Genomic DNA, 11,433 nt, shown 5'->3' on the forward strand with positions numbered 1-11,433 from the left:
GAGCCCAGTCCACGTGGGGAGAGAGACCATAGAATAGCTAAGAATCAGCACGGTGTGACATGTGGTGCACTGCACAAGGAAAAGAAGGTAAGAACTAAGGCAGCTGATGTCTGTTAACCCCACGCCCACCCCAGGAGGGAGAGTATGTCACTTAGCCCCATTTTCAGATGAGGAAACTGGGGCTTGGTCCCTAAAGCTGCGTTTGGCAGGCTGGTGCCAGAGGGCTTTGGTGTGGGTGGGGAGGATGCCAAACTGGAATCCAGGTGGAATGAAGGAACGGGATGGTTTTCCTCCACTTAAAGGGGATGTCACTTTAAGCATATTCCAGCAGGCAAAGCTGTCTCCTCCTCCCTTATGGGAAAAGGCCAGGTTGGCTCATTCAGGGGTCACTGGTTCCTCTTCCAATGACTGAGCCCCAGGGATGGAGGTCTGTGTCACAGCAGGCAGCTTCCAGGAGGTCCCCAGTCCCTGGGGCAGGCTGCCCAGCAGGGGCTCTTTAAGGCGGGCCCTCGGGGCAGGCAGCGTGACACTGTCCTCCGGGTGTGCAAGTTCATTCATCCTGGGGCCCCTGCTGACTCACGCTTATGAAAGTGATTTTTCTGGCCCCGCCCCCCTGCCCGCACCGCCTCCTCCCTGCCCGTGAAATACCCTCACTTCCCCCTGGCCTCTCACAGCCTCTGGGATCCCCGTGGGGTAAAGAGTGTCCTGCAGGCGCGGAGGACGCCGTGGCCCCCGGCTCTCAGTGCCCCACCAGGCCAGGCTCACGGGGCTCCCTCCACCCACTGCCTGTCAGGTGAGTGGCCTGGGCGAGGCCCCAGGGGCAGGAGATCGGGCACATCCCACACGGGGGTGGCCAGCCGGACCCCAGAGCCAGGAAGGGGCCCCAGGCTGTCCCGAGTGGAGGCCCACCCTGGGTTTTGGGGGCGGCACAATCCTCCCCGACCGCAGGCTCCTCCCGGGCTCCTGGCCACGTCCGTGTGCCTGGCACGCTCAGCCCAACAGCTGCCTGGCCGCCGCCGTCCAGCATACCCTGGCCCTCGTGACCGCAGCTCTTGGCAGGAAAGAGAGGTGTGGCCAGCCTGGGCTTGCTGCCCGGCCTGTCCCCAGGCCGCTGGGTCTGCAGCCAGGCTGGTGCTTCCCTCGGGGTCTCCCCCTCTGTGCTCAGGAGGCGCCCGCACACAGCCCCGCGCTCCCAGGGCCTTGGCTGCTAACAGCAGGCCCCAGGGCGCTGGGGAAGAGGTGGGGCCCCGGGCACTGGGCAACTGCAGGAGACCCTGGGCTCCCGCTGGGGCAGACTCATCCTGGTGACTCATGGCAGGTAGCCTTGGGTGGACAGAGCACCTCCTCCTCCTCACCCCCCGGGGCTTCGTGTCACTCTCTTGGTAGCACTGGAATCCGCTGTTTTACGCAGAGGGGACTTGGTGCCAGACGGGCACCAAGGGGCAGAACTGGGGTTTGTGCACATGGATGTGGTCTCCAAAATTCCTGGGTGACCTAGGGCAAGCCACCTCCTCCTTCTAATGTCAGCTTCTTCCTCTGCACAGGGGGAGGAGAAAACCCACTCTCAGGGTGTCATTAAAGTCGACTGAGCACGGGTCACCATTGGTGCCCAATAAATGCAGCCGTACAGGTGTCCCCGAGTCTTAGAGCAGTTTGAAGCTTTAATAACCTCAGAAGCGCCAATGCTACAAACTTAAAAGAAACATCACTTGAAGGTGCAACTATTTATTTCTTTTATGCTTATTTGCTTTTGTGGAATTTGAAACATCAATTTTTAATGTTAACTTTTTTTCATCAACATCTGCCATCTGCAATCAGAGGGACTGAAAAAGATAACATTCAAAATTGATGATGCCAACTCCACAAAACTAAACGGCGTAAAAGGAATTCAAATCATGAAACTCGACTTCTCTCTTGGAAGTCTGCGCCTGTATTAATATTTGTCCGAGGTCAAGAGTGAGAGCTTCCAGCTGCTCCGGACCTCGGGGCGTCCTGTACCACTCTGCACAGGAAGTGACCTCTCGGGTCCGCCCCCGGGTGGTGACCTCATGTACGTGGCATCCAGAAGCTTCTGTTCAGTGCCCACAGCGGTTCTGGGAGGGAGCACTGGACTTGGAGCCCAAGAGCCCTGGTGGTAAATCAGCACCCTCAGCTTCCCGCAAAGGGACAAGGGGCAACCAGCTCCAATTCCTCATTGGTCCACGGGCTCCTGCAGATGCCTTCCTCATTGGCTGGGGGGAGACTCCTCAAAAGAACAAAGGAGGGGCAGGGTGTGGCCCGGGATGGGGCACTGGGGCCCTTGAGCAGGTGGCACACTCATTTCGGGGTGGGGCCAGGGGGTGTCTAGGTGGGTTTGGCCTGCCGGCTCAGTAGCCTCGGGGTGTGGCTTCAGCCCCCCAAGCCTCAGTGTCCTCATCTGCAAAGTGGGTCGTTAGGAGGATTAAGGAGATAACGCACAGGAAGTGCTGTACAAGGAGGTCACATGCTTCCCATGCACTTATTCCTGGGGACAGTGCAGTTGAGAATGGAGGGGCCCAGGAGTAGGAGGAAGCTCTCTGGGAACCACAGTTCTGTCCTCCGAGGCCCCTGGGCACACCCAGCACCTGGCAGTCAGTGAGAAGCAGTCCCCTCCAAGCTGGAACAGTAGGAACATCAGCTGCCCCGTGGCCTCCCTCCCTGCCACCAGCGCTGGGACAGAGCAACGGGGCAAGCTGGGACGGACGCTGCGTGTTCAGCGCGGCCAGAGGGACCTCGGCAGGAGCTGCTGCACCACCTAGGGGTGCAGAGAAGGCTCTGGAGCAGGGCAGCCTGGGCGCAAATACAGCTCGGCCTGCAAGAGCCGGGGCAAACTCCTGGCAACCTGTAAAGGGCTGCGAAGCTCTCTGGGCCTCAGTTTCCCCATCTGTAATATGGGAGTGATTAAATTCGTTACTGTGTATAGAGTAGTTAGAACATGCTTGGCACCTACCCAAAGCAGTACAAAAATGTTAGCCAGCTGTTGTCATTGTTATTACTACTATTATTATTGGCGGTCTTGTCACCCCAAATCCCCTCCCCAGGCAGTCGCATGGGGCCCTGCAGGGAACTGGGCATGGAGGAGGCCCTGTGGTCCCCCGTGTCAGCTGCCTTCCCAGGGCAGGAGGAGAAAGTGGCGGGAGCTGCTAGACAGGATGGCGGGGCTGAGGGAACCGAATGCTATTGCTTAGTGTGAGCTCCTTGCAAACTGTAGAGTGCTGCAAGAAGGCCAGTTGTTGTTGTCACTGTCGGGGTGACACCCAGGTCCTCTGACCAGCCCATCTGTGCAGCTGTCCTCCATCTGTCTGCTCAGGACCTGCCCAGCGGTGGATGCTGGTGTTTCTGTCACTCTGCACACATCTGAGGTCACACCTGGCCTCAGCTGTGTTTTGTCAGCCTGTTAAGAGTTTCAAGAAATGTGAATGAGTTGCCCACTTTCCAAATCACAGAAGTCACATAAAAACCCAGATCTCCACCTTCTCTGGAAGAGTCCTAGAGGCCAGTGACCCTGGGCCCCACCCGGCCACTCTGGGTGGTCCAGGCCCGTCCCTGTCTGCTCCCTCCTTCCCTGGGAGCGTGTGGCCCCCCAACGGGCCCTGGCTCCTGTGGGCTCGGGCTGAGTGGCGTGGGTGGTGGCTACAGGTGACCCTGGGCTTAGAAGTCAGCTGTGTGACACGGAGCGGCCTGTGTGGACTCTGAGCCCATTCCCACACCTGGGAAGTGGGATATTGTTGGACTTTCTGCATAGGGTCAACGTGGGGAGATGAGAAGAAACTGCCAAATACCCAGTACCTAGTAAATGCTAAATGCCCGCCGTCCCTCACTCCCACGCGGGTGCTGCCTTGCGGCCCTCAGACAGCAGCACTGGGGACGGTGGGCGAGGCCAGCGCCCACCGCTGGCTGGTTTGGGGGAGAAGGTGTGTCGGCTGCCCCTCGGCACCTGCCTCTCTAAGAACTGCCTCTGGGTCCCTTTGAGTGATTTGGGCCTGCGGCCAGCAGAGGGCGCCAGTGTCCCCCAGACGGGCAGGCTTACTGGCATTTTCCCTACGCCAAGTCAGTCCCGCTTCCAGTTTCCCGAATCCACAGGTTCTAGCCCAGCCCCTGCAGCAATAAACTCTGGTCCTTTCCTGGTGGCGAATCTGCTCCAGACAGGTGCTTCTGTCCCTCAACGACCCCATGAGGTAGGGACTCACGATTCCCATTTTACAGATGAGGAAACTGAGACCCGGAGAGGTCCAGGAACGGGCCCACAGCCACCAGCTAGGAAGCAACTCGCCAGGCGATGACCCCGGGTCCACGGGGCCACACTGAGACCTCAGGGCTGGAGCGTGGTGGGGGCTGCAGCCACCACAGGACTGCTGGGCGGGGCCGGCCCCTGGTTGGGCAGGGGGTCCCCCCCCTGGTTGTCACTGCCCTGCTGGGGAGGTGGGCAGAGCAACCTGAGGCCCAGAAAGACGGAGGCTGGAGGTGACCAGGCCAGGGGAGGGGAGGGTGTGCCCTGCTTGGGGTGGGCAGGAGGGACAAGCGAGTCACATGATGTGCCTCGGGGGGACCTGGGACCTGACTGAGGTCCACCGGCGGCCACCCTACCTGGGAAGTGGCTGCATGACACCAAAGCCTGACCCGAGTGGGCCTTTCCTCCCCTCTGCCCCCCAGGTCGGCTGCCAGCCCCGAGGCCCCCACCAGCCACAGCCATGAGCTCCCCCAGGAAGGAGCACCTGGGCGCCAGCAGCTCGGAGCCCCTCGAGGTCATCGTCATCGGTGAGTGGCCTGGGCAGGGGGAGGGGCCGTGAGCCCTCCGGGTGCCCCCAGGGTCTGAGGGCAGGAGCTGGGCGAGGCCTTTGCAATTGTTGTCATTAAATTAAGCCACTGAGCGTCCACTACGTGGCGGCACCGTGCTTAGCAGTTTATAAACTATCATTCCATGTCGTCCTTCCGAGAGCCCGGGAGGCGAGAACGGAACCATCTGGCTGCGGTGGGGGAGGGCGGGCCTGGTCCTCGCCTGCGCCGTCTCCACGGCCGCCCTGTGCCCGGCACCGTGCTGGGTGCCCACGCGCGGCCGCGTCCTCCACCTGCAGACATGGGGGCAGACGCCCCCTGGCGTGCGAAGTCGTTTTTGCGAATCAAAAACAGATGGATGTCAGCAATGTCATATGGCTCCTAATAGCGTTCCACATCCGGGCGATTTTCTGCACAGGACGAGACGAGGGAAGAAACAGATAGGAACAGAACAGACGTCACAGGGTCGGGCCTGATGGCCCAGGAAGTGCCACAGGCAGGCAGCTGGGTCCCTTCAGACTAGGAAGCAGCTGGCCCCACAGTGGGCACAGGATCTCTGCAAGCACACTGCGCGCGCTCACCCCAGGGCACACAGCAGTCTGCGGGACATCTGTGTGTCCCTCTCCCCGACGGGCCACCAGCTCTGGAAGGACAGCGCTAGTTCTTCGTGTCATGTCGTCAGGGTTCCCTCAGTCTAGGTTCCGATCCTGGCTTGTCTACTTGCCAGCTGTGTGACCACAGGCAAAGTGCTTGACCTCTCTGTGCCCCAATGTCAGTATGCAGGGAGAAAGAGCAGCATTTACTCACTAAGGCCATCGTGCTGCTGTTGTTAGAAGCCCTGAGACAGCCCCTGGCACACAGTCAGCCTCAGCAATGGCTCATTAGGTTCTTTCTTGGTTAATATTAGGCACCGTGTTTGGCACAGGCTAAAGCCTTAATAAATGTTTTATTTTTGTTTTTGTGAATGAAGAATCATCAAATGAGTGTGGGCCGGTCTAGACCACAGCCCTCAGCAGGGGTGCCCTGCAGGAGTGTGCTGAGAAGGCTCCCTTGTCCACCCCTGCTCTCTCTCCCCAGGTAACGGCCCCTCCGGCATCTGCCTGTCCTACCTGCTCTCGGGCTACACGCCCTACGTGAGGCCGGATGCCGCCCACCCGCACCCCCTGCTGCAGAGGAAGCTCACCGAGGCCCCAGGGGTCTCCATCCTGGACCAGGTGGGTCAGACCCGGGTACGGCCAGAGGTCTGGGGAGAACGCACCCCTCCTGGGAAACGACCCCACTTTCCCGGCAGAAAAACAAAAGTATGTGTGTGCTGGAAGCAAGACCAAGCACAGAATGAAATCAGCATGGAAATCATGGGAAAGAAACCAGAGACCTAAAAACGCTACATCAGCCCACCAAACTCCAGAGCAGTGGTTCTCAACGAGGGGACAGTTTTGCTGCCCAGGGGACACCTGGCAATGTCTGGAGACAATTTTGGTTGTCACAGCTGGGGTGGCGGTACTGCTGGACCTAGGGGGGTAGAGGCCAGGGCTGCTGTTGAGTCCTGCAGTGCACAGGACTGCTGCCCGGAACAAAGAATGATCCGGCCCGGATGTCAGTGGTGCCGAGGCTGAGAAACCCCGGCCCACGTGTTTCAGCTCTATTACCCCCTGCCCACCAGGGCCTGCAAATCCTCCCTCCGTGCCCCTCGCCTTCCGGGAGGCCACTCAGTGTCCACCGTCCCCTCCAGGCAGTGTCCATCCTCTTAGTACCCCTCCACACACATCTGAGTTGGGTGTGAGGAAATACATCTAGACCATTTGATCTAGATCAGCATCTTTCAATGCCTTCAATGTAGAACACTAGATCCTCAGTATCATATGCAGAGAAAAATGTTCCCCCTCCAGTAAATCTGGGAGACACGGGGTTTGACAAAATTGAACAGGTAAATGATTGCTGCAGGACTTGTCAGAGCCTTTAATATGCTGGTATGCGTTATCTACTTGTAAGAGGCAGCACTTCTCCAGCTTATCTGACCACCCTGACATTAGGGTAGGAATGTAGGACAAGGCAATTGCACAAGTCCCTTCTAAGCTTGCCCATTTGGCCTGTACTCTGGGGCCCTTGGGCTCCTAGAGACACCCCAGAGTGAGAGCTCCCAGATACCCCCAGTGTGGATGTTTCTCTGAGACCAGGTCCCTCTAGTGCCAGGAAAATGGCCCAGCCCCAGTTCCCACATTTCCCGCCCAGCCCGAGGCTCCGGGCAAACAGCCCTGCCTTCCCCTGGCGGCACCCCCTGACCTGCGCCCCGTCCGCAGGACCTGGATTACCTATCCGAGGGCCTCGAAGGCCGGTGCCAAAGCCCTGTGGCCCTGCTCTTCGATGCTCTCCTGCGCCCAGACACAGACTTCGGGGGAGACTTGGAGTCCGTCCTCACCTGGAAGCAGCAGAAGGAGCGAGCCATCCCCCACATGGTCCTGGGCCGGAACCTTCCGGGGGGAGCCTGGCATGTGAGTGGGGCAGCAGGGGTGCCAGGGGCCTGGGCCAGAGGTGCTTCAAGTCTTGGGGTGAGGCCCCCTCCCTAGTTTTCTCTGTGTGAGGCCAGGACTCCTCCATCCCCCGTCCTCATTCACCCTCACCCTCCCCCCTCCCCCTCCCCTCTCCCGCTCCCCTCCCCCTCCCCCCTCCCGCTCCCCTCCCCCTCCCCCCCCCACCCCATCCTACCCCGCCAGCCCCAGCTAAGGCCTCGAATGGGTTGGGGCTGGCCGAGGCCTGAACCAAAGGACCCCTTTTCCCTGCAGTCCATCGAAGGCTCCATGGTGACCCTGAGCCAAGGAGAGTGGATGGGGCTCCCGGACCTTCAGGTCAAGGACTGGATGCAGAAGAAGCGAAGGTGAGGCAGCCCTGGGAAGCCCCCACCCCCCAGCTTCCGAGCCCCTCCAGTCTGCCTTCCTCTTCTTCTGGGGGGGGGGAAACTGAGGCTCAGACAGGGAAAGGACTTGCCCAGGACCACTGAACAGGAGTGAGTGACAGGGCTGGGCTCTCCAGGACTCCCTGTCCTGTGCTCCCTCCACCTTGTCACACGAGCCCCCCAGCGTGGCCTCCCGACAGCACGCCAGCCGGCCTTTGCCCTCTGCGTGCTGGCCTAGGTCCCCCGGTCCTTCTGGCCTCCTGCAGCCCCTCCCTCTATTCTGAGCCTGGCCTGGAACGATCTTTCTAGGTCAGTTAAAAGAATGCACTTCCTCTTTTTTTTAATGCTTTTGCATTAAAAATCTAACCACACTATAGACTATTAAAAATTGAAAAAGGGAAACAGCTCCCCCCGACCCTGCCCTTCTGCCCAGCCCTGTCACCTCTGGGGTACTGTCTCCCCGTCTGGTTTCCTGGGCCCTGGTGACCAGGCTGCACAGCTTCCAGCGCCCTGGAGAACCGGCGGGATGGCTGAATACCCGGCTTCTGGCCCTGCTCATCTGGGCTGCGAGTGGCGGGGGCTGCCCGAGTGACAAGCTGCCCCAGGAGACACCTGGGCAGGCACCTGCCTCTGCAGGAAAGGCAGTTCTCTCTGCCCCCAGGGCTGTGCCAGGGCCCCGCGTCCCCTCCCAGCAGCCATTCCGGACCTCGCTATCTCTTGGATACAAAGGCTCTTTGCCCCCCACGTTTGGGAGGGAGACACCCGGCTTGTGTAGCGGTGTGTAACACACACAGGCATTTAGACCTCACTTGTAAACATACCCTTTGCCAGAATGGGTTGCACCGGGGTGTCCCTTAAGTGAGTTCATCCTTAACAGCATGTCCTCAAGTTGGGTAAATTAACTCAGGAAGGTCAGCAAGCCAGATATCAGGAGGTGCTAAGATCACACCAAAGCCTGTAACTCAGCCACCAGGAAGACTGGCCCTGCAGTCACTGCCCTTGGAAAGAAAGAGTGGTCACGGTAACAGTGATAAAGTCACCCCTGCTGTTGCCGTGGGGGCTGGGCACCACGGTCGTCGCTCCATGTGGCATATTTTTAATCAACTTTTTAATTGACTACGTACAGAAAAGTGCGCAACTCGTGTGAGTATAGGTTGGTGAAATTTCTCAAGGTGGGCACTCAGAATCGAGAAGCAGCCCCCCTCCCCAGAAGCCCCCATCACCACCACCCCTCTTCCCCGGGGTAACCCCACAGGTTCGGTAACCCCATAGTCCTGCCTGTCTCTTAACTTTACAAACCTGCAATCGTACATAGAATGGTATTTATCCTTTTGAGGTGACAATAATGGTGGCCCGTCCTTATATGGCACTTACTACCAGTCTGTTTCTACTCCGAGCACTTTGTTTCTATTCGTTCATCAAACCCTCTCAACAACCTCACGAAATAGGTCCTGCCACCATCATCATCCTCATTTCAAAAATGAGGGAACTGAGGCACAGAGTGTCAGGCACAGCTCACCGGTGACAGAGCCAGGATTTGAAGCAGGCAGCGTGGCTCTGGAGGCCACCGTCTGACCCCACCCTACGCCTCCTGTAGGAGGCGCTGCGTTAGCTGCATTTACAGAAGAGGCGGCCGAGGCTGGGAGGGGTTGGACGGTCTGGCCGAGTCCTGCGGCTGGTGGGGACGTAGCTGTCGTCCAGCTGCAGGACCTGACGTGACCCTGGTCATCCCCGTCCCACCCAAGCCGAGCCCCCACACCCCAGACCACTCTGACTCCCACCCTCCCGCCTCCTCCCCCACAGAGGTCTCCGCAACAGCCGGGCCACCGCTGGGGACATCGCCCACTACTACAGGGACTACGTGACCAAGAAGGGTCTGGGCCCCAACTTCGTGTCTGGCGCCGTGGTCACGGCCGTGGCGTGGGGGACGCAGGAGCCCAGCAGCTCTGGGGCCCAGGCTCCCGGCCCCCTCTTCCAGGTGAGCGGTGTCCTGACCACCAAGGACCAGAGCCAGCAGCCCTTCTCGCTGTGGGCCCGCAACGTGGTCCTGGCCACGGGCACGTTTGACAGCCCGGCCCGGCTGGGCGTCCCTGGAGAGGCCCTGCCCTTTGTCCACCACGAGCTGTCGGCCCTGGAGGCGGCCACACGGGTGGGCGTGGTGACGCCGGCCTCAGACCCCGTCCTCATCATCGGCGCGGGGCTGTCGGCGGCCGACGCGGTCCTCTACGCCCGCCACTACAACATCCCGGTGATCCATGCCTTCCGCCGGCCCGTGGACGACCCCGGCCTGGTGTTCAACCAGCTGCCCAAGATGCTGTACCCCGAGTACCACAAGGTGCACCAGATGATGCGGGAGCAGTCCATCCTGTCGCCCAGCCCCTACGAGGGCTACCGCAGCCTCCCCGGGCACCGGCTGCTGCTCTTCAAGGACGACCGCCAGGCCGTGTTCCGGGACCCCCAGGGCGTCGAGAAGGTCTTCTGCGTTTCCCTGGTGCTGGTCCTCATCGGCTCCCACCCCGACCTCTCCTTCCTCCCCGGGGCAGGCGCTGACCTGGCCGTGGACCCCAACCAGCCTCTGAGTGCCAAGAGGAACCCCATTGACGTGGACCCCTTCACCTACCAGAGCACCCGCCAGGAGGGCCTGTACGCCTTGGGGCCGCTGGCCGGGGACAACTTTGTGAGGTTCGTGCAGGGTGGGGCCCTGGCCGTGGCCAGCTCCCTGCTGAGGAAGGAGACCCGGAAGCCACCCTAGCATCGGCCTGACACGCTGACACCCAGGCCCTGAAGACGAGGGGAGATCACCTCAGCCCTGCTGGACTCGGGGCCCGTCCGAAGATGCCCCGGCGTGGGGAGGGGCCTCTCCTGGCAGGAGACAGGAGGGGCTGGGAGCCACGCAACAGCCTTTCGGGTCCAGAGGAACCGGGAGCCCAGGATGCCCGGACTCGGACCATTGCCCAAGGGAGGACGGTGACCACAGGCCAGGACAGGCCTCCACCTAGGATTTGGGGGAAGCTGCCAGTGTGAGCCGGCAGGAGGACTCCAGGCATGCTCCTTCCAGAAGCAATTCCCAAATAAAACCAGTGCCTGCCTCCATGCATGTGTGTGGGGATTCTGTGCTTGGGAGGGACCTGGGTGCCCAAGACCCTGCACTGGGGGGGGGGGGGCAGGTCACAGGGTCACGTGGGAGTTCCTGGATGAGGCCCATGGCTGGGAGGGTGAGGGACAGGGGATGGTGACCAAGTGTGGGGCAGTTGAGTGGGCAGTTGTGCTCGAGCCTTAGGCGGAGAGTGTGTGCAGGTAGTGGCATCTGGGAGGTCGGTTACAGCCCCACCTCCCCTCCAACCTTCTCCCCCCTTCCCCTCGCAGTTCCAACTGCAGTGTCCCCTTTAGTCCCTCCTGCTCACCTGTTCCTTTCTGCCCCAGGGCCTTTGCACAGGCTGGTCTAAGCCCAGGCTACTTTCCCTCCTCTCTTTAACTCCTCCTTTGAATCTCTTGGCATGGGAATCAATTTCTCTAGGAAGCATCTTCAGAGGGACACAAACCCCTCCACTGCCACATCCCCCTCTCATAGTCCAGGGTGCCACCTCTTCATGGCAGTTCCGTTTTAATTGTTCATTTATTTGCAGAATCATTTCAGTGTTTGGCTCTGCCCACTTGGATGTAAGCTCCAGGAGGCCAAGGCCCCTGGCTGTTTTGCCCATTAGTGGACCCCAGCGCCTGCCACAAACTGGGCACCTAGTGGGTGC

At 60.2% G+C, this 11,433-nt stretch overlaps 1 protein-coding gene across 2 annotated transcripts; it reads left to right on the forward strand.

The window, feature by feature from the left end:
* Positions 1–667: 667 nt before the first annotated feature.
* OSGIN1 (oxidative stress induced growth inhibitor 1) lies at positions 668–10,780 on the forward strand. 2 transcript variants are annotated; one of them, XM_069456577.1, is made up of 6 exons: positions 668–793; positions 4,672–4,776; positions 5,872–6,008; positions 7,095–7,286; positions 7,578–7,669; positions 9,491–10,780. In XM_069456577.1, exons 2-6 carry the CDS (start codon positions 4,710–4,712, stop codon positions 10,437–10,439), a joined length of 1,437 nt encoding a protein of 478 aa, XP_069312678.1. In that variant the 5' UTR covers positions 668–793; positions 4,672–4,709; the 3' UTR covers positions 10,440–10,780. The 2 variants fall into 2 exon arrangements, with proteins under 2 accessions (XP_069312678.1, XP_069312677.1); XM_069456576.1 differs by lacking the exon at positions 668–793 and adding an exon at positions 839–4,196.
* Positions 10,781–11,433: the final 653 nt, after the last annotated feature.

This window comes from Eulemur rufifrons, chromosome 23 (assembly GCF_041146395.1).
Source record: "Eulemur rufifrons isolate Redbay chromosome 23, OSU_ERuf_1, whole genome shotgun sequence".
Taxonomy (NCBI): Eukaryota; Metazoa; Chordata; class Mammalia; order Primates; family Lemuridae; genus Eulemur; species Eulemur rufifrons.

Coding starts and splice junctions, on each gene's coding strand:
- OSGIN1 (XM_069456577.1), top strand. CDS start 4,710: ATGAGCTCCCCCAGGAAGGAGCACCTGGGCGCCAGCAGCTCGGAGCCC. Junction 6,009..7,094: donor GGGTCTCCATCCTGGACCAG/GTGGGTCAGACC, acceptor CCCCGTCCGCAG/GACCTGGATTACCTATCCGA. Junction 7,670..9,490: donor TGGATGCAGAAGAAGCGAAG/GTGAGGCAGCCC, acceptor CCTCCCCCACAG/AGGTCTCCGCAACAGCCGGG.